The 23,641-nt window shown below is 36.2% G+C and overlaps 1 protein-coding gene across 11 annotated transcripts in view; it reads left to right on the forward strand.

Moving 5' to 3' along the window:
• Positions 1-23,641, forward strand: part of Tmem232 (transmembrane protein 232) — a 275,760-nt gene that overhangs the window by 108,118 nt on the left and 144,001 nt on the right. For all 11 annotated transcript variants that reach the window (XM_087180871.1, XM_087180869.1, XM_087180875.1 and 8 more), the window contains one exon: positions 11,321-11,499. In XM_087180871.1, coding sequence (XP_087036997.1) covers positions 11,321-11,499 — 179 coding nt within the window. The remainder of the gene's footprint in view (positions 1-11,320; positions 11,500-23,641) is intronic.

The following is a 23,641-nucleotide window of genomic DNA, read 5'->3' on the forward strand; positions in this document are numbered from 1 at the left end:
ATCATTCTTGGTTTGATAATTGAACTATAGTAGCCTTATAAAATAGTGTTCTTCAATAAAAATTTTAAAATATATGAAGGAAGATCGTTTTTAATGTACTTTCCTAAGCCACGTGTTTTAATGTAAAGAAGTTGATGCTGTAAAAAAGCAAGAAATGTGTTAAGAATTCACAATGTATCTTATTTCTAATATTGTTAAAAAAACTTTCTCACCAAGGCATGCACTTCCAGAATTATTAATTTAGAAGCTCAAAATTGTTTCTTATCCACATTGAAGACAAGTATTATCTTTCTGCTAGTCACAAATCAATAATTTCACTCTTGCTATCTTACATTTTAGCTATATTTTAACAACCCATAGCATATTGCAAAGTAGACTCCTTTCCTATGCCACATTTTCTACATACTATTTATCTAATTTTTCCAAAATCAACTTTTCTACATGATCTTTTCTCTTTTTTTTGGTATCAGGGATCAAACTTGGATCCTTGCACTTGCGAAGCAGGCAGCAGAACCACTGAACTAAATCCCCAGCCCAATCTTTTCATTTTTACAAGTAATTTCATTGTTATTTTGGTCTTCTGAGCTTAAAAATATACCTCTCTTTGCCCTTCATTCTCCCCTCCTCCTTCATAGCTAGAAAGTCTTATTAGATTTTCTCCATAGTGTTTTAGGTCTGTCCCTTCGTCTCTAATCTCCTGCTGCTCATTGCAGTAAAGTCCTCAATTACTTCATAAAACACCCACGTAAGGCTCCTAGTTTATTGGCTGAATAAAGGCAGCATTGCATTAAGCAGACATAACATTACTCCCTTGCTCAAATATCTACTATTTAATCTGACCCCATTTATTGTTACTCATTTTACCTTATACATTTTCTTTTTTTTTTTATTAAATTCTTTTATTGGTACATTGTAGGTATACAACACAATTACATTTCTCATTGGGAATTGTACCTTTAAATAATGCATCTTGGTTTTTATTTTTTCCCCATTCCTAGCCCTCCCTTCAACCCCTCCATCCTTCACTATTTACAAAGACTTTATTCCCATTTTTTCCATTTCTCATCATTTTTCCTTTCCCTTCTTTACTTTCTCCTGACCCTCCCACTACCCCTACCCCTTTGGACCTTTTCTTCCTATTTTACATTATCAATTATTCATTCTGATCATTGGTACATTTTAGGTATACAATATAATGACATTCATCATTGGAAATTTGCACCTTTACATAGTCTCTCTTGGTTCTTATTTTTCACCCTTCCCGAGCCCTCCCTTCAACCCCTCCAGTCCTCCCTATTTACAAAGATTTTGCTCCTATTTTTCCATTTTCTCATATTAATCCCATTCCCTTCTATCCTTTCCCCAGCTCTCCCATTTCCTTCCCCTTTTCCCCTTTTCTTCCTATTTCACATTACCTATTATACATTTAGTCCTTATTTACACTTTCAGTTTCTCACACCAGAGAAACTATTCGGTATTTATACATGTGTGTCCTATTTATCTCACTTAAGAGTATCACCTCAATGTTCATCCACTTAGCTATAAATGTCTCTAATTTCTCATTTTTTATGGCTGAGTAGTACTCCATTTTATTAAAAAACCACATTTTCTTGATCCAGTCTCCAGTTGATGGGCATTTGGGCTGTTTCCAAGTTTTAGCTATCACAAACTGTTCTGCTATGAACATGGGTGCACATATATCACTGTGGTATGATTCTTTTAATTCTTTGGGGAAGATCCCCAGCAGTGGAATAGCGGGATCAACTGGAACTTCCAGTCCTAGTTCTTTGAGGTATCTCCATACTGATTTCCACAGTGGTTGCACCAGTCTACACTCCCACCAGCAGTGGAGCAGGGTTCCTCCTTCCCCACAGCCCTGCCAACATTTGTTATTGGTTGATTTCATGATAGCAGCCATTCTTTCTGGAGTGAGGTGGAATCTCAGTGTTGTTTTCATTTGCATCTCTCGAATGAACAGTGATGTTGAACATTTTTTCATGTATTTATTTGCTATTTCTACTTCCTTGTCTGAGAAATGTCTGTTCATTTCAGATGCCCATTTTCAGATTGGGTCTTTAAATTTGGGAGGTCTGATCTTTTGAAGTTCTTTATAGATTCAAGATAGTAGACCTTTGTCTGAGGAAGAGCAGGTGAAGATTTTTTCCCACATTGTGGGTTGTCTCTTCACACTGCTGGTGGTTTCTCTCGCTGTGCAGAAGCCTTTTAATAAGAAGAGATCCCACTTGTTGAGTGTTTGTGCTAGTTCATGGGCAACTAAGGTTTTGTTCATAAAATCTTTTCCTACACCGATGTCTTCAAGGGTTCTACCTAACCCCTGTTCCAACTGGTTCAGAGTTTCTATTTTAATATTTAGATCTTTAATCCATTTTCATTTTAGATTAGTGCATGGTGAGAGATATAGGTCTAGTTTTAATCTTTGGCAAGTTGAAGCCCAATTTTTCCAGCACCATTTATTAAAGAGGCTATCTTTCCTCCAGTGAGGATGTTTGGCTCCTTTATCGAAGATGAGATGGCTGAATGTGTCTGGTGTTGTTTCTGCATCTTCTAATCTGTTCCACTGGTCCTCAAGTCTGTTTCTTTGCCAGTAACATGCTGTTTTTGTCACAGTAACTTTTTAGTATAGTTGCAGGTTGGGGATTGTGATACCCCCTGCCATGTCTCTGTTACCTAGAATTGCTTTTGCTATTCTGGGTCTCTTCTTGTTCCAAATGAATTTTTGGATTGTTTTCTCAAGGTCCATGAAGTATGCTGCTGGGATGTCAATTAGAATTGCATTAAATCTATATAGCAGTTTTGGAAGTATGGCCATTTTCACTCTATTAATCCTTCCTACCCAGGAGCAGGGGATGTCTGTCCATTTTCTGATATCATCTTCAATCTCTCTTTTCAGAGTGCCATAGTTTTCAGAGAAGAGGTCTTTGATTTCTTTCATTAGGATGATTCCTAGGGATTTCAGTTTTTTGGATGCTATTGTGAAAGGAATTATTTGCCCTATTTCTCTCTCAGTGAGTCTGTCATTGGTGTAGAGGAAAGCTATTGATTTTTGTGTGTTGACCTTGTAACCAGATACTTGACTGAATTTGGTTATCAAGTCTAGAAGACTTTTGGTGGAGTTCTTGGGGTCTTCTATATAGAGTATCATGTCATCTGCAAATAATGACAATTTGACTTCTTCATTACCTATCTTTATTCTTTTTATTTCTTTCTCTTGTCTAATTGCCATGGCTAATGTTTCCAGAACTATATTGAACAAGAGTGGTGATAGTGGACATCCTTGTCTTGTTCCTGATTTGAGTGTGAAGGATTTCAGTTTTTGACCATTTAGTATGATATTGGCTGTTGGTTTTTCATAGATGACTTCTATCACTTTGAGGTAGAGACCATCTATTCCAAAGTTTTGTAGGGTTTTTATCATATATGCATGCTGGATTTTGTCAAATGCTTTTTCTACATCTATGGAGATAATCATATGGTTTTTGTCCTTGGCTCTATTGATACAGTGTATTTCATTGATTGATTTTTGTATATTGAACTATCCCTGCATCCCTGGGATGAATCCCACTTTATCAGGGTGTATGATCTTCTTGATGATCTTCTGCATTCTGTTTGCCATTATCTTATTAAGGATTTTTGCATCTATGTTCATTAGTGAGATTGGCCTATAGTTCTCCTTTTTGGTTGGTTCTTTCTCTGCTTTGGGGATCAAGAGGATGCTTGCTTCCAGGAATGAATTTGGGAGTATTGCTTCCCTTTCAATTTCATTGAAGAGTTTAAACAGTAGTGGCAGCTGTTCCTCTCTAAATGTCTTGTAGAATTCAGCAGTGAAGCCATCAGGGCCCGGGCTTTTCTTAGTTGATCAGTTTTTAATTACATTATCAATTTCATTAGTTGATATTGGGTTGTTCAGAATTTTTAGGTCTTCTTCGTTCAACTTTGGTAATCCATATGTATCTAGGAATCTGTCCATTTCTTCTGTATTGTCCATCTTATTGGCATATAGGTTCTGGAAGTAGGTATTGATGATCCTCTGGATTTCTGCTGGGTCTGTTGTAATTTCACCCTTTTCATTGCTAGTTGCATGGATTTGGGCCTTTTCTTTCCTTTTTCCAACAAGGTTGGCTAAGGGTTTGTCAATTTTGTTGATTCTTTCAAAGAACCACCTCTTGGCTTCATTGATTTTTTTGTATCATTCTCTTAGTCTCCATTGCATTGATTTCTCCTCTGATCTTTATAATTTCCTCCCTTGTATGAGCTCTGGGGTTGTCCTGCTCTTCTTTTTCTAGAAGCTTGAGGTTCAGCATCAGGTTGTTTAATTGGGCTCGTTCTGTTTTCCTAATATGCATATTCACTGCTATGAATTTCCCTCATAAGACAGCTTTCATTGTGTCCCATAGATTCTGATATGTTGTATTGTCATTGTCATTTAATTGAAGGAACTGTCTGATTTCTTCTTTAATTTCCTCTGTGACCCATTGGTTATTCAGAAGTGTGTTGTTCAATTTCCACATGTTTATGAAATTTTTTGAGTTTCTTTTACTATGGATCTCCAAATTCATCCCACTATGGTCTGATAATATACAGGGGATAACTTCAATTCCTTTGCACTTACTTAAACTTGTTCTATGTGTGAGTATGTGGTCTATTTTGGAGAATGACCCATGTGCAGCTGAGAAGAATGTGTGTTCTGATTTTGTGGGTTGGAAGACTCTGTAAACATCTGTTAAGTTCATTTGTTCAAGAGTTCGATTGAGTTCTAGTATTTCATTATTTTGAGTCTAGTTGATCTATCTATTTGTGACAGTGGGGTGTTGAGGTCCCCCACTACAATTGTATTAGTGCATATATGACTTTTCATGTCCATTAGTATTTGTTTTATATAGTTGGGTGCACTAGTGTTTGGTGCATAGATAATTATGATTGTCAATCTCTTCCTCTTGGATTGTTCCCTTTACAAGGATGTAGTGTCCTTCTTCATCTCTCTTCATCAGTGTTGGTTTGAAATCTACTTGATCTGCAAAGAGGTTAGCTACTCCTGCTTTTTCTCGGGTTCCTGTCGCATGGAGTATTGTTTTCCACCTTTTAACTTTTAGTCTATGAGTTTCCTTTTGAATTAAGTGTGTTTCTTGTATGAGGCATACTGTTGGATTTTGCTTCTTGACCCATTCTGCCAGTCTATTTCTTTTGATTGGTGAATTGAGACCATTAACGTTGATGGTTATAACTGAAACGTATTGACTTGTCATTGCCATGACTTTTTCTTTTTGTTGTGTTCTCCCCCTTTCCATTTAATTTCTTGTCATTCCAGATGGGTTCATTCTGCTTTGCTTCCTGGGGTTGTGATCCTCAATGTCTGTTCCTAGGATATTGTGTAAAATTCTTTGGAGTGCTTGTTTGGCATTCACGAAGTTCCTAAGGTGCTCTTTGTCATGAAAGTATCTTATTTCTCCATCCATTTTGCAAGATAGTTTTGCAGGGTACATCAATCTGGGTTGGAGGCTGTTTTCTTTTAGGGCTTGGAATATGTCACTCTAAGCTCTTCTTGGCTTGATGGTTTGTGTTGAGAAGTCTGCTGTGATTCTGATGGGCTTTCCTTTGTATGTGATTTGTTTCTTTTCTCTGACTGCTTGTAGAACTTTGTTCTTCTGTTGTGTTTCTGAAATCTTAACAATTATATGCCTATGTGTAGAGTTTTTTGATCAAGGCTATTTGGAGTCCTATATGCCTCACTTGTCCGTATGTCAAGCTCTTTTCCCCTGCTTGGGAAGTTTTCTGCAATTATTTCTGTGAAGAGATTTTTTTTATGTCATCTCCACTCTCCCCTGTTTCTTCATTGAGCCCAATCATTCTTATGTTACTCTTCTTTGCATCATTTAGCAGCTGCTGGATTGATTTCTCATGTTCCCTTATAATTTTGAAGCTCTTTTTCTTTTCCTGGTCACTAATTGCAATCTTATCTTCTATATCTTAAATTCTGTCCTCACATTGGCTCAATCTGCTGTGTAGACTTTCAATGGAGTTTTTCATCTCCTGGAAATCTATTTGCATCCATTTTATGGATTCCATTTGTTTCTTATGTTGGGATTCCATCATGTTCCTCAGCTCCTCTCTAGATTTATTAATCATGTCTTGCACTAGGAGCACAATTTCTCCTGTTATCTGAGAAATTATTTCTGATTTCATTTTTTCCAGATCCCCTTTTGTTGCCAGTTCAGTGGGTCGAAGTGGTTGATTATCACAGTGTTCCATCTCATTTCCCTTTGGGGTTGCTGTAGGTGATTTGGAAGTCTGGTTTTGAGACTTATTTATGTGTTTTCTCATTTCGACTGGGGCAGGGGACTGTTAGTGCCTGCACAGATTACCTCCTCTGAGCTGGGAGAGGTGGGACAGGGGCCGGAGCAGTGGTAGGGATGGCGGTCCAAAAGCCCTTTCATCTTTGCTGGGAGCAGCGGGAGGGATGGTGGACGGGAAGCCCCTTCCTCTGGACCAGGAGCAGTGGGATGGCAGCTCAGAAGCCCCTACCCCTGGGCCGGTAGTGGTGGGAGGGATGGTGGCCCAGATGCCCTTTCTTCTGGGCCAGGAGCAGCAGGACAGAAGGTGGCCCAAAAGCCCTTTCCTCTGGGCTGGGAGCAGCGGGAGGGATGGTGGCTGGGAAGCCCCTTCCTCTGGACCAGGAGCCGTGGGATGATGGCTCAGAAGCCCCTACCTCTGGGCCGGAAACAGCGGGACTCAGTACCTTGGTCTGGTGGTCTGGTGTCTTCTGCGTCTTTGTAGTGTGGAACCAGGTGGCTGCCTGTCTGCAGCGAGGTGATTCGGTGTCTTCTGCAGGACTGGGGACCTCGGTAGAGCGTGGGCAGACCTGCCTGTCTGTAGCTGGGTGATTCGGCATGTTCTGTGTGACTCAAACCTTATTCATTTTCATATGAACTCTGCACTTCAACTCAATTTGAGATTCTCACTGTTACCTTTTCCCTTCTCTTCCTTATAGTTACCTCCCTGCCACAAGTCTTATTTCTGGTCCAATTGTCCTGATTTGCTCAGCACAATCCAGTTTTGTTCTGTTTTGTTTCCTTTGAAAGCTTGGAAAGTTTTTGTAAAACCCCCAATCCTCCCAAAAGGAAACATTTTTTTTTTCACCCTACCTACTCCCCTCTTTTAAACAGTGGACTTCCATAAACTAGATCTTCTGAGTTGTAGGCATTTTGCTAAATTCTAGGGATATGAGTGAATAAAAATATTTCTCCCTTAGTTTAGACTGTATGGCTGAGATATGCAACTATAATATGACATACATTGTAATATAGTAAGTATAAGACACCTAGCTAAACATAAGGATTCAGAGAGGGACACAGACGAATGTATAGGAGCTAGGTAGGTGTGGCTGCATTCTGAAAAGAATGACTTCTGATCAAGTCAAGGGAACAGTTGACACTAAGGCTAGAAAACAAAATTAGGTATGTGTTATATAACTTTAGTAGATTTTTGTAGTGTATTTACAAGTAGTATGGGAATAAATACATGAGATACATTCCAAAAATATGTCAAATTAGCAAGAGCTATAATTGTCTGGCTATGCAATTTGGAATATATATAGGGACAAATGACTGTTCTTTGCTAAATTGTAAATAAGGAAACAAAATGATAATATTTAGAAAAGTCACTTTATATAGCATGGATTAATAATAGTAAAGCAGTTCAAGATAAGACAAGAAGATGAAAGAACAACAATGCTTTTTTCAGATATCCTCCTGTGTAAAATATTCCCTTAATGACTTCCTATACTCTAAAAAAATTTACCTATCTGGTAAGATTGATAATTTCTTAGTTTGTCCAAGTACTTCTCTTACTCTTCTAGTTCTCACTGAGCTCTTGCTTTGGTGGTCCAGTTGTATCATCTTTGGACTGAGCTGTTGCCCTCTAAATTCTCATAAATTATTCTAGTCTCTTAGACTAGAATTCAATTTCAACTAATTGAAAGCATAGATTGTTTATCACTTATGTGTTGGTCAGCTTTACTCTTGCTAGGAAAAAATACCCAATACTAGGAATTTAAAGAAGTACAAGTTGAATTTGGCTGTGGTTTCAGAGGTTTTAAACCATGATGGGCTGCTTCCAAGTTGGAAACATCATGGGGGAAGGGTGTGGCATAGCAGACCTACTTAGTTCTGGGTAGCTTGGAAGCAGAGCACTGGGGAAGAGCATGAGCAAAAGGTGAGCTCTGAAGACTTAGCCCAGAAACACCCTCCAACCTGGCCCCACCTCTCACCCACACAGTCAGCTATGAATATAGAGGTGTTAATAATCCACTGATGAGTATAGCCACCGCATGATCCAGTCACTTCTCCAGGGGCCGCTTAACCCAGTCAAGTTGATAATTAAGTTGACAACTGGCACATCCTTAGAACAAAAAAAACCAGTTAAGGTTAAATTTGCATTTTGTGATTATATTTTTGGAGGGGGGGAATGTTACCATTTATTCAAACAGATTTAGTTTTCATTTATATATAATTTAAAATATTTTGGTACTCAAATTTTAACTAGTGAAGCTGCTATGAAAAGAAAATTACATTTCAGAGAACTGACTGCAGCTTTATATTTTCAACTTCTACTTTATCTACTAAGGATCCAATAATAGGATAGAGGGTGAGAAATGCCTGTCACTCCAAGCCTGGGCTGTTTTTCTCCAACTCTCCACATGGCCTTATTCAACCAGAGCTCTTGGGGAGGCTGATCCTGGGCTGATATTCTCTGCCAAGAAATACTAGGGGCAGAAGAGGGGCTTAACCCTGCTTTCTGGGAGTTTCCAGGAGGAGGCCAGTGGCCAGTTCTTCCTAGGAACCCAGTTCTTTTTCCTTTCCTCCTTCCTAAGGTTCCTCCTATGTTGGCTCCCACAGCAGTGCCAAGCCCCTCTGGCTTCCAGGGAAGGGTGATTGTGTTACATAGCAGGATCAAGAGGAGCCAGGCCATTGGGGAGGTGGTGTTGATTTTCTTTTTCATCTACATTTATGCACAACCTTGTTTCTTTAAACCCATACTGTCTGTTCACCTTCTCCTCTCAGGTGACAGTATCACTGAGTGCCATGCAGAACTCTGTGTTCACCAGCATCACTGGACAGTTGTAGTCTTTTGAGCTTGGCAGAGTAAAGGGGCATTCTCTGGAGCCATTCCTGAATACACCTCCCCTTCTTTGTGACAGCTTCCTCCCTCTTCCCACCTCACCTCACCGCCTCAGAAAACAAAAAACTAAGGCATTTGAAGATTGGCGTCCTGCTTGGAATTGTGCTTATAACCTTTACTTTGTGGACCTGGCCAGAGGGTGTTCACGCCCAGCCCACCCACACACCAGACAAGCTCTTAGGGAGGAGAAGAGCAGGAAGACTGTAATGTTTGATTTTTTAAAATTGACTTTTCTAGTTTATTAAAAGTTGCTTGTTTTAGCAGTGATATTGTATAATGAATATCTTGTAAAAAAAATAGGATAGAGGGTAACTTAACATTGGATGTAAAGGTACAAATTCCCAATAATGAATGTCAACATATTGTTTACCTAAAACGTACCAGTAAAATTAATTAATTTAAAAAATAAAATGTTAAAATGTTAAAAATGTTAAAAATAAAAATAAAATGTTAAAAATAAATCATTTTATTTTTTAATGAAAGAAATACATTTAATGAAATATGCAATTAAAAAATATTGATGCTAGAAATATGTCTTCCTTTCTTAATTTCTAAAATGTATCCATACTTTCTCATCTGCTTCCTCTTTCTGCCTTCTAGTCTCTTTCTTTCCTATGAATGGAATGGAAGGAGGAGATTGGAAAGACATACACTCATTGGAATTGAAGAGGCTGGGCAGCATGGGACAAAACTGGATAGACCTTAGCCTCTACTGTCACTCACCAGCTGTATAATGCTTGAGGATTTCCTAGCCAAGTTGAGGATCATATGTTCAATGTTGTTATTCTAAATATAATAAAATCTACATAGGAGGATTGTAGTGAGGACTCAAGTTGAGGATTCCTAGATGTTACTTCTATGTATGCTAGGTATAGCTATTATAATTATTATTAACTTCTATTATAAAAATCAGATCAAATTTGGGAAGATTGAGGGTTGTGACTTGTCAAGTTGTGCTTATAGCTGTATTCACATATGACATTGATTATTCCCTGTGTGGCATGCGTTATCACCAGGGTTGGAGAAAACATGCAATAGAAAATCTAATAGGCTTTAAGCCCTTCCATCTTCTTTTCTCAGCCTTTTTAACCGTGTTTTTCTTATTGGGTTTCCTCTTATAGATTTAGTGCTTTCATATTGCTTTGTTTCCACTTTAAAGACTGCAGTATTTTATTCTTCATATATATTTCTCCTACCTTGACCTAAGTCAGAATGTTTTTCTGAGTGTATCTGTATAGCAATATGCCAGAATTAGGCAAAACTAATTAAGATAAAGAATAAATAGAAACTCCTTTCTCTTTTCTATAAGAGAAATACTATTTTAAAAGTAGAACTTTGTTATCTATATTGCTATATATGTATAATTTATATATATAATATATAAATTGTTAATTGCTACATACTAGAAGACATGCTTTAGATTTTATCTCCTCTGTGTCATTACTCTCATTTACCTATTTAAATTCTTCTTCTTCTCCTCCTCCTCCTCCTCCTTCTTCTTCTTCTTCCTCTTCAAAAAATCTTCCAGCCCTAAATAATATTAGTAATATTTTTCTGGCTTTTACATTATTAAAAAGTTTTCTCCTTGATTTAAATGTCATGTTTCATAAAGTTTGGTATTTTTTATAACAGCAGCTGATTTTTCACCTGTTTCTTTGATTTATTACAAAAATTCAATATAGTGGTTTAAGTGTTTATATTTCTTTAAACAAATTCCTCTTCACTTGAATTCTAAGAATTTATTTTTCCTGTTTGGTTCACAATTTACCCACTTAAATTCTAAATTTATGAGGTATATTAGTTAAGTCCATTTTATCTTTTCAGTTAGACATGTTAAGATGAATTGTGATCCTTTAAAATTAGAAGAGTCAAAGCAGTGGGGTTTCAGAATCTTCCAAACTTTAAAATTTCAGACTTCAGAATATTATTAGCAATTTTTTTTTTTTTGTAGCAGAGATCAAACTCTGGATCTTGCGCTTGCGAGGCAGATGGCAGCACCACTGAGCTAAATCCCTGGCCCCTTGTTATTAGTAATTTTCGTAAGATTAGCTTTCTTTTTTCCTCCACACAATTATGCCTGGTGAATAAGATGATATCTTCCCAAAGAATGCTTCTTTCTAAACAGGTGATCAATTGGTCTGGATCGGATACTACGGCTTAGTGTATAACCTGGTGAAAATGTCCTGGGAACTTCAGGGGGATGTGGAACAGGATGGACTTGGAAACATGATTTGGCAAACATTACAAAAAACAAAGGATTATGAGAAAGATGGACGGATCCTAAATGGAATAAATATTGCCCAGGTGAGTTTAAAAAACACCTGTTCAATAAATTGGTACTTATATCAGGAATCAGGCTTGTCAGTGTCTATGAAAAGAGGAATGTTGTTGTTCAGTGTTAATGACTCCACTGTGAGACCAAAGTGAACCTAAGAAATGTCATCTTGGCCTGTGAATAAACTCCCCTCATACCCCTCCCCTTACAGAGTGCTGGAATTCCCCACAAGATAGCCACTTGCTCTGCTTCTGTAAACATGCTTTATCCCTCCCTGAGAACAGATCGTGCCTGGTGCCTCCCTGTAACTGCCTGAACCCTGTAGCCACAGAATGTCCTATCTTGACAAGATAGGTGGGTTGAAAAAGAACTGGGTTAGGAAAGATATTTCGCAGCTGGCTGAAGGACATATTGGCCTCTCCCTGAACTTCTTTGTTTGAGTTACCTATAAAAGCTGTGCTGTCTCCTGCTTCTGGGCTTCACTTCCTCTAGAGGGTGGAGTCCACATGCGTGAATAATCTCCTTTTAGTTTTAACTCTGTCTCTGTCCCGGTGTTTGGTGATTTCCTGGCTCGCTTGACATAACACCCACCACTGAGAATATTATTGTTAAATTTAATACTGACCTATTTTTGTTTAGAGAGAAGCAGGCTAAGCTCTAGATGGTGGCAGGAAAATAGATCTCCAAAACTTTAACAGAAACAATAAACTTAATAAATATAGGGAAAATCCACTTCAGCAAGCAACAATTCCAACACAGAACTAGAATTCCATTTTGGTGCAAAGTCCTGACAGACATGTGATAGGCACCCTAGAGTGAAGTAAGATAGGAATTCCCTATTCTTTTCTCTTTTTAGAGAAGTTGTTGAAGAATCTTGGAAAATAATGGAAGTTTAAATGAGCAAAACATATTCCTTTAATTCAAGGTCATTGCTAGGGTGGACAGTGGGAGAGATGTGCAGAGCCGTTTGTACCTTCCTGCTAACATCTGTCAGAGGGGCAGACTGTGGCTAAGACTCAAAGCAGAGGCATGAGGGACTTCTCTATGACTTAGCTTCTAATGGGTGTGAGGAACCAGAGATCTGTGCTCACTCATGAGTGTTTCCTCCCTTTCCAAGTTCAGTGAGCAGAAATACCAGGAAAGCTAAACATCCATAGTGCAACACTGCGCTCAACACAGAAAATAAATAGGTAAAGGTAAAAGTTGCCATATTGATGGCAAAGTTAGTTTCAGAACTTTTTTCCTCTCTTCTCAGCCTGTTTGATAATTGCATTGGCAAACAGAACGTGTATCTCCTAGCATTTTAAATTACAATTGAAAAGCTTAAATTTAGCAAGTAGGAGGACCCAACATTATTCTACTTTTGTAATATGGTAATAATATTCTAAACAAATATCTCATTTAAATATGTAGACACAAAAGCACTTGTTTTTTAAATTTAAATTTATTTTTATGTGCTATATAAAAATTTAATTTACATATTAATGAGGAAGATGTGATATTTCAATGCATGTATTCATTGCATATTTAAATCAGGTAAAATAAAACATATTTATCTCTTCAAACTATCATTTCTTTATGATGAAACCATTCAAAATCCTTTCTTCTAGCTTTTTGAATTAGGCAGTACATTACTATCATCTGTAGTCACCCTACTGTGCAACAGCACCTAGAGTTTCTTGATGGTATGTAGTTGGAACTTATTGTCTAAACTTTTTCCAAACTTACTCCACCCCAGCATTAGTTTTATTCAATGCAAAATTCCAGTACATACCAGTATATATTGTAGATGTCCAATATTTGTGTTTGACTATGTTTATAATTAAGTCAAATATTTTAAAAATCAATAATAACAAAATATTATATTGAAGATTTTAAAATGTTGAAAGTAACAAAAAATGATGAATAAAATCTGCAAATAAATTGGAAATTAAAATACACCTTGATAAATATTAGTAACAGGAAGAAAGTAATTAGCCCATTTGTGAGGATTACTTTTCTTCTTTTGGAGAGATGAATGCTCAGGCATACTTGCACTACTCAAGCAGGGATAGTTGCTGGAGATCACGTTGGAGATAGAGAAGTTTAATGATGGAAAACACAAAACCTAGGTCCAGGTTTCCTGCATTGAAAATGGCAGCTGTACTATGGAGGAGCTAAGTGACCTTAGGTATACCTGTCCTTCAGTTTCCTTCACTGAAAATGAAGTTAATTAATACATAATGTGTAGCAATGTGATGTATAAGTGAATTAATATTATAAATCACTAAACATTTTTGCTAACAAAATAAAGTCACAGAGATAAAAAGTTGTTTCACTCTGAAGTATATTACTTCTTAATGTTTCTAAAAATTATGATTAATATTATGTCTCTATGGTGAAACCATGGAAGGTGGGAAAATTTGCTTTTAATCAAAAAGTACCAACAGTGAATGTTGGTGAATCTCAAATGAAGTAAAATAAAATTTCAAAATGCTTTAAGGAAATAGTCAGTAAGTAGGCTACTATGTAAGCTGGTGAAATTCATTGTTTTTTGGTGCTGACTTCAGTCTGGTGTCGCTAACTGGGCAGTCTTCAAATCTTCATGAAATCACTGGACAGCAGGCTTGAAAAAAAAGTTTACAACATTCGTGGGGTAAACATGATGTGAGAATCACCTACTGGTTTTATTCATCTGTTTCCAAAACAGTTGAGGGAGAACTTCGTTTATATGGATATGGCTTTTATAGTGCTGAATTATTCTTAGTTTCGGGTATAAAAATGACTGAAATTCTATGTGTAAAAGACTCTCATGGTCCTTCAAGTTTCTGTCTTTGGGCACTGAGGACAGGCAGCTGTGCTGATGCCTGCCACACTGCACTCAGCTCTGTGCTGACATGCAGGGAGGAAGGAATTGGTTTTGGGGAACAGTAACTATTCTGCTCTAGTCAGGTTCCTTTTGGAGATATTTGTGAGTATGCTGAGGAAGCATTCTAATTAGCTCGGATTAACATGTTTCATTGTTGTTTTACAGCTTTCTTATTAGTAGTGAATTAATTCATTTTTCAGAATGTCTTAATTTGTATAATAGATTAGTTATCTAGCTTGTGTTTTTTGTCTAATGTTTTTGGCATTAGACAATATAAGCTGCAAATCTGGTCTTATCCACATTAAAGCCTTTTTCCTTAAAGTTAAAATTACATTTTAAAGTTGCTTGATTTTTCTAGTTGATATATATAGATATATATTTATATCTATGTATATTTACATTCGAAGAGAATCATTATGAAACTAGCTATTAAATTCATAAAATTATCTCTTTATTCATAAAATACAAATATGACTTTTCAGTGATAATTTATCCATATGACATCTTATAATATTTCAAAATTGCATTCTTTCTATTCTTTATATCATATTTTAAGGCAGGTTAATTTGTTGTCATTCTAAAGTACACCTTTTCTGTCATTGAAAGTTCTGATTCTTTCTAGCTTTCACAGATTCAATTATGTAAATATTTTCAGTGACCCATTTTCCAATAAGAAAGTCAAATTTTTGGCCAATTTCTAACAGATATAGAAGATGACATGTATTCATTTTCTCCAACCTTATTAGTTTTTTGTTGTTGTTTCTATGATTCTTTTAATCATTTATATTATTCTCCTATCTTATATCTGCTTTTATATGATACCTCAAATTTCTAATGGATTATTCTGGAATTAAACCAAATTCAAATTTGTTACTTCTATAATTAGAATTCTATTTATAAATATGCCAGTATTCAGGGCTAATCATTTGGTATAAGATGTTCTTCTTTCCTCAAAAATTTATTTAAATATCTATAGATAATTACATTTGAAATTCATAAGTCAATCAGACATAGCAAATGTATTTTAGATATTAAATGTAAATAAAAAATCTCATTAGTTAAGCAGTCAGCACTAAGAATAAAGGAATAAACAAAAGCATAACCATTACATGTGTGTTTTCAATGCTTAGAAGAGTTCTAAAGACAGTTTTCATTCATTTTAAATAGAAAATGAGTGATAAAGACAAGTCATCCTCAGAGAAAAAAAATCTAAGGAATTTCTACAAGCAAGTATATTGATTTAGGTACAGTACATATTCAATATGAGAAAGAGGCTTAATTTGCATTAGTTAGTCTGAAAGACAATTTATTCTAGACCTCTAGATTTTATATAAATCTTAGCTAAAAGTAGAACTATTTAGATTATTAAACAATAGAATATATGATTTATAGATATAAATGATAAAGTATCAAGTGGGGACATTAAAATAGTTCTGCTTGAATTATTTGACATTTAATTTAGTTTAATTCTCTCATTGTGAAAACACTACAAATAGACTAAAATGGTAAAATAATACTAAATAAACATCTATTTATTGAGTGCTGACCAAGTATATTCACCCTTGTTTAATTTTATGTAAGATACAAAAAAAATTTCTTATATTATTGAGATGTAGATTGTCATCTTTTAGTATATACTATTCAAGCTGGAAACTTAAATTATGAATTAGATTCAAAAAACAAGATCAAAGGAAACATCTCTTACATAAGGAAATGTCATGATAAAAATAGAAATAAGAACTATATAAAAGAAAATCATAGATTGACTTACCTACTTGGGAAATAGTTTGAATTGATTGGTAGTGAGCATTGAATTTGAAATACAGTGTATGTTTGGATTATTGAAGTAAGACGGTAGAGTTTAGGCGGTGTTATGGTTTGTGTTTAGATGTCACCCTAAAGCCTCATGCTGATGAGGTGGAACTTTATTTTTCAGAGGTAGTTTAATCTGGAATGTGTGATGCTGGGGTTAAGGGTGTGTGTTTACTAAACCACTCCATGTGAGCCATTAGTTTGGGACTGCCCTAGCCTCGATAGTCTAAATAAGATAAAAGGGGCAGAAAGATCCTGACAACCCTCTTGTTACTTTTGCTACCTTGTGTGTGCCATGTTGTTTTTCCTCTCCAATGTCTGTTTGCCATCCACCCTGCCTTGGAGCCAGCCAATTATGGACTGAAACCTCTACAAACTGTAAGTCAAATAAACCCTTCCCCTCCAACTTTGGGTGTCGGGTATTTTGTCTCAGCAATGAGAGAAAAGTAACTAACACAGGTGGTTGCATACAAATAAAAATGCTTAAGTGAAGAATTAGTGTTGGGTAAAAATCATCAGTTCTATTTGAATGTAGTTGTTTGGTAATTATATTGAATAAAACTCATGCATAATTTTCTATACTTTTTTTACAACAATGAATTATTGCTTTGGGATATGCAGTGTTAGAATAATTGTCCTCAGTTTATTCAGGACTCCGTGTACCTGCATTCTTGCATGGTTACCTCCATACTCATCTTCTGACTTGGCCACATGACTTGATTTGGTAAGTAATACAGGCAGAGATTTGAAAAATGCTTACATGCTGAGGTCTGCTGTCTTGGTCTGTTGGAAACCTGTGACTGCAATATCAAAAAGCCCATCACCCCAGAGAAGGTGAGCTGGTCCCAGCACCTGGAAGGAAGCTCCCCCACCACCATCCCATGCTCCTAGGGCAGAGAAGGTGAGCTGCATGGGCTCCAGAAGCACCCCCCCCCACCAGCATGGAAATGAGAAGACACATAACCAAGCCTTAAAAACAGACTTCCGGATCACCTACAGCAACCCCAAAGGGAAACAACATGGAACAATCTGATATTCAACCACCTGGACTCTCTGAACTAGCAACAAAAGAGGATCTGGGAAAAATGAAATCAGAAATAATTATTCAGATAACAGCAAAGATTGTGCTCATAGTGCAAGACATGATTAATAAATCTAGAGAGGACACAGATAAAAAAAATAGAGGATCTGAGGAACATAATGGAATCCCAACATAGAAAACAAATGAATTCCATAAAACAGATACAAACAGATTTCCAGGAGATTAAAAACTCCATCGAAAGTCTGCACAGCAGAATGAACCAATGTGAGGATAGAATTTCAGATATAGAAGATAAAATTGCAATTAGTGACCAGGAAAAGAAAAATTGCTTTAAAATTGTAAGGGAACATGAGAAATCAATCTAGCAGCTACTAGATGATGTAAAGAAGAATAACATAAGACTGACTGGAGTCAATGAAGAAAGAGGAGAGAGTGCAGATGACATAAAAACCCTGTTCACAGAAGTGATGGCAGAAAACTTCCCAAGGAGAGGAAAAGAACTTGGCATACAGATAAGTGAGGCACATAGGACTCCAGCTAGCCTTGATCAAAATAAATCTACACATAGGCATATAATCATTAGGATTCCAGAAATCCAACAGAAGAACAAAATTCTACAAGCAGTGAGAGAAAAGAAACAAATCACATACAAAGGGAAGCCCATCAGAATCACAGCAGACTTCTCAATGGAAACCCTCAAGGTAAGAAGAGCTTGGAGTGATGTATTTCAAGCCCTAAAGGAAAACAGCCTCCAACCCAGATTGATGTATCCTGCAAAACTATCTTTCAAAATTGATGGAGAAATAAGATATTTTCATGATAAAGAGCACCTCAGGAACTTCATGAATACCAAACCAGCACTCCAAAAAATTTTAGACAATACCCTAGGAAAAGACAATGAGGATCACAACCCCCAGAAGCCCAGCAGAATGAATCCATTGGGTGTGCCAAATTAAATGCAAAGAGGGAGAATCCAACAAAAAGAAAAAGTCATGACAAGGCTTTTAAAATTTTTAACTTCATCTCCCTAATGAGTGTATAATTCAATCTTGTTATTGTACTGATTAGTATTTTTCTGATTCTATAGTTGCACACCTTTTCTTGTGCTGTACTGGCTATTTATCATCTTCTTGTGTCTACTTTTTAATTGGGTTGTCTATTAATGAGAGAACTGTAAGAGTTCCTTATATATTCTGCTCATAGGTTATATGCATTGTAAATATGGTCTGTTTAAGGACTACTTTTCATTTTAATGATGTCATTTAAAGTTCTAAATTTTGATGGAATCTCATTGATCAATTTTTTTCTTTTATACATCATGTTTTTTGTATCCTAGGTAGTTCTTGCCTACCCTAAATTCATAAACATTTTCCCTTATAATTTCTTCTTAAAGTTTTATAGTTTTAGTCTTTCATATTTAGGTTCATAGATCCTTTCAAGTTATTTTTATGTATGGCAATAAAGGGTTGAGGTTAATGTTTTATATACGGATACCAGGTGTTATAGTGCCACTTGCCAAAAACACTATCTTTTCATTGGCTCGAGTTTATATTCTATAAAATGCTAATGTTAAATAATCTTTCAAAACTCAGTGGGCCATATATGTGTGGTTCTATTTCTAGATTCTCTGTTTTATTCCAATGATCTATATGTCTTTCTGTACACCAACACTGCCTTGATTATTGTAGCTTTAGAATAAGTCTTAAAATTAGGTACTAAATGTCTTCCAACACTTTTTCTTTTGGGTTTTTTTTAACTTTTCTAGGTCCTTTATACTCCTATGTAACTTTTAAATTTCAATATCCAATTCTTCATTTATAGCAAGTATACATAGACCTGAATTTTTATATATACCTTGTGTTTTCTAATCCTGCTAAATTCAAATACAAGTTCTAGGGGCTCCTAGAGATTTCTTAGTATTTTCTCTGTAGATGATCATTTCATCTGCATAGAAAGATTTTGCTTCTACCTTCCCAATCCTATCCTAATTGTGTCATTTTATTGCCAGACTATTTTTGTTTGGCCTAGGTTTCAAAGTTTAATGGACAGATAAAGAGTAAGCATGTCTGCCCTTGTTCCCCACCTTAAGGAGAAAGCATTGTATCTTCTCCATTCATATAAGGCATTCTCACTGGCAGTATGGAGTACATGTCTTTAATCTGTTGAGAAGGTTCTGTTCTACTTCTAGTCTCCTGATAGCTTTTACCATGAACAGTTGTGGAATTTAGTCCAATACTTTTTCTCCAACTAGTGACAGGATCATATGGCTTTTTCCTTTCCTCTGTTAAAGTAATGACTTTGGGGGTGGATCTTCCAATGCTGAACCAACACTGCCATCCCTATAATAATACCACTTTCTACATACTTCCAGAACTGACTTCTAATTGTTTGGTCAAACAAATTTCTATCTATGTTCATACTTTTTTCTTCTGTTATCTTTATCCAGTTTTAGGATTAGCACAATGTTGATTTCCTAAAATGAGGGGAGAAGTGTTCCTTTTTTTTCTGCTTTAAATGTTTGATATAATTTATCAGTTAAAATGTGTAGGAGCCTGTTGTTGTCATCATGTAGGTAGGTTTTCAAGCTAGGAATATACTTTCTTTAATAGGTGCTATTCAAATTTTATATTTTTTCCAGAGTTAGTTTCATTAATTTGTCTTCCAAGGTACTTCTTAGAAGTTGTCAAATTTATTTCAAAACAGATTTTTGTAATATGCTTTCTATATCCTTTTAAATTCTGTAGAATCTGTGGTAATGTCTCCTAGATCTTGATATTGTAATTTTAAAAATGTGTAATTGATATTGTGTAATAGGATGTAAAGGTCTAAAGGAGTAGGGGAAGTGTGAGAGGTAGGGGAAAGGAAAGAAGGGGTAAAAATGAGAAAAGAAAAGAAAATGGAAACAAAATCTTTGCAAATAGGGAAGGGTGGAAGGGGTGAAGGGAGGGCTGGGGAAAGGGGAAAAAAATAAGAACCAAGATACTCATGTAATGGTACAAGATCCCAATGATGTATGTAAATGTATTTTATACCTAAAATGTACCACTAAACTTAATGGGGAGGGGAAAGCCCATCACCCAATTGGAAGATGAATAACTTGGACCAAAACAAGCCATCCTAGCTGATCCACTTTCTTCTCTAAGATCAGCTAGTCCCCAGCTGACCTAACAGCTGACTGTAGATGCCTGGATGAGCCCAGTAGGATCAGAAGAACCCTTCTGGTATGCCCAGCTCAAATAACTGTGGAATGTGAATTAAATCTCTGAGGTTTTGAATAAAATTTTTATACAGTAGGACTTTACTGTTGAGAGCTCAATAAGTGGGTTTTTAGTCTGACACATTGTTCAATGTGTTTATTTTTTCCATATTTATCATTTGTAAAAGGGTACTTATAATAACTAAGACTTGTTAAGCATTCACTGTGTGCCATATGTTTGCATTTTTATGTATTAATTATTTAATTCTCATTATGTATACAGGTAGTATATTTTTTATAATATATATATAATGATATGGAAATTGAAACTTTAAATGAGGGTTTTTATTTGCCCATGGATGCATAGGAAGCTGGCAGTATCGTTTGGATTCAAATGCATATGTGAATCAAATGCGTAGCCAGTCCTTTTAAGCATTCTGCCCAGAGCTTTTTTCTCCTGTACTTAATCTTTGAGTTATTTGAAGAAAAGGTATAAAAATTCAAATATGAATATTAATGAACATTTAAAATAGGTTAAAAGATTATAACTTCATATCTAAGTTCTGGATACTAACTTTGCTTCCAACTTCATTTTACTTATTTTAATTCTTCATTTATATTTTTCTATAGTACATATGATGCTCTCTGAGTTTCAAACCTTTGAAAAATGAAATAGTAATAACACAAAACAATAGATGTTAAAGTTGGGATCATAATCACCTATGAGACTATGAGAAAACTTCAAAAGATGAAATTGTTTTTCAGAATCATTAGCTAGGGCTGGGCAGTTGAGAACTCACCTGGTGTAGAACTAGCTTCCACACAGACTACTAGACAGCCAGTCTCATTGATGTACTGGGATAGGATAGCTCATTGTGGTTTAAATGTGCATTTTTTCAAGCAGTGTTTTCTCACTTTTTATTCACTACTTGAATTTCCTTTTTTGTGAGTTACCAACTCAAAAAAATTTACACATTTTTTTCTCTTAAATTCTCTTATAATTTTTTGTGAGTTTACTATTAGTAGTAGTGTATGTTTGTAATACAAAGTAATTATATTCTTCTTGGGGAGTTGTTACATTTATATCTTAATCATTTTAACTTCCCCTACCTTTCCTTCCCTCTCATCTACCTCAATTTCCAAATCCCCTTCCAATCTCCACAATGTCTACCTTTCTGTTTCTTTTCATCTATCTTTAATTTACTCTTCATATTATTTATCTTTTTAGTATCTCATATAACAGAAGCCATGCAATACTTAACTGTCTATGTTTGATTTATTTTACTTAGAATTATGGTCTCATGGTGCATCCATTTTCCTACAAATGACTCAAATATTTCCTTTTTAATGGATGAATACTCCATTGTATAGAAATGTCACATTATCTTTATCCGTTTATCTGTTGGTAGGCATATAGGCCACTTCCAAAATAGCTATTATGAGTTTGCTGCTATAAACATGGGTATGCGAGTGTCACCATATGTTATGGTTTAGATCTGGCTTGTCCCCCAAAAGTCTCATGTATTCAGAGATGGGGTTTTGGAGGATGATTGGATAAAGGGGTGCTACAGCTGACTTGCTGTGAAAAGGTGGGATCTGACAGAAGAGGTGGTCACTGGAGGCATGACTTGGAAGGGTCTGTCTTCTTTCCTGACTTCTCCCTTCCTTCTCTGCTTCCTGACTGCCATGATGTGAGCAGTTTTCCTTCTCCAGGCCTTTCTCCCATGCTGCTTTCCCATTGAGCCAGCTGACTATGGACTGAATCATCTAAAAACCTGAGCCAAAATAAACCCCTGCTCATTTAAGTTGTAGTGTTCAGTATCATGTCTGAGCAATGCAAAAGTGACCAAGACACTATAGTATGATTTTTTAAAAAAATCTTTCAGAAAGATAGAGGTATAGCTGTGTAAAATGGAATTTTTAGTTTTATATTTTGGAGAAATTTCCACACTGATTCCAAGGGGTTATACTAGTTTACAACCCCACCAACAATGTAGAGCAACCCCCCCCCCCCATTACCTCACTAGTATTGATTGTAGGGAGAACTTTATAAACTCTAGCTATTATAACATTTTCTTTAGTGGTCTTTAGTTGTTATTGGATACCATGTAGTTGTAGTTCAAATGGTTCCAGCTGTGGCCATTGAGAACTTTATCAGTTTATTCCTGTGTGCCTTTCATATACCCTGCGAGGGTTAAGCTTCATTTTGTCAACTTAACTGACTTGGGTGTCATTTAGGGAATTGGTGAGGCACACTTGTGGGTGTGCCTGGGGTGTCATGGAGGCCTGACCTTGGGTACTAGAGGGTTAAGCTTCATTTTGTCAACTTAACTGACTTGGGTGTCATTTAGGGAATTGGTGAGGCACACTTGTGGGTGTGCCTGGGGTGTCATGGAGGCCTGACCTTGGGTACTACATCCGGTTTCTCATCTTTTCTTCTCTGGTTTGTCCTCAACTCTGCTTCCTGGCTGCCTCAACCTTCTGCCATGATGTTTCTGCCTTGGCCTCAGCCCACCATGGACTTAGTCTCCTATACAGGTGAGGCAAACTAAATTTCTCCTCCTTGAAGTTGAGGGTGTTGATTAGTGTTTTGTAGCAATGAGAAAGCTGACTAATATATACCCTAGTCATTGTGCTTTTTGATTTTCTTCTGCAATTTTTCTTTTCTTCCCTTTTTTGAGCAATTTCTAGCACAATATGATTTATTTCTGATATTCTGTTGCCTTATGTTTATTCCTTCTTTTGATGGAAATAAAAACATACAGAAAAGAGATGCATTAAAGTGTACAATTCTGAGTTATCAAAGACTTAGTGAGACCCTCTCTCAAAATAAAAAAAAAGAGGGGTGGGGATTTAGCTCAATGCAGAGGCTCTGGTTTCAATCCCCAGTAATGCAAAAGACAAGGAAATATTTTATGAAAATATTTTGATGACTTAGGTATCCTCTCTACACCTCCTTGTAATTATTGTGTTATTTTCCCTAAAACTAACCACTTACAGCTGAGTATAGTGGCTGATGTCTATAATCTCAACACTCTGGGAGGCTGAGGCAAGAGAATCTCAGGCTCAATCCTAGTCTGGGCAATTTAGCAATTTAGCAAGATCCTGTCACACGATGGAATAAAAATAGAAATAGAAATAAAAAGTTCTGGAAATGTAGCTCAGTGTGAAGGCCCTGGGTTCAATCCTCAGTACCAAACACACACACACACACACACACACACACACACACAAATACTAATCACTTATCCTAATATCTGATTGTCAAATCTT

This window comes from Heterocephalus glaber, unplaced genomic scaffold (genome assembly GCF_053883595.1).
Source record: "Heterocephalus glaber isolate CG9 unplaced genomic scaffold, H.glaber_assembly_v1.0 deba00001465, whole genome shotgun sequence".
Lineage (NCBI taxonomy): Eukaryota > Metazoa > Chordata > Mammalia > Rodentia > Bathyergidae > Heterocephalus > Heterocephalus glaber.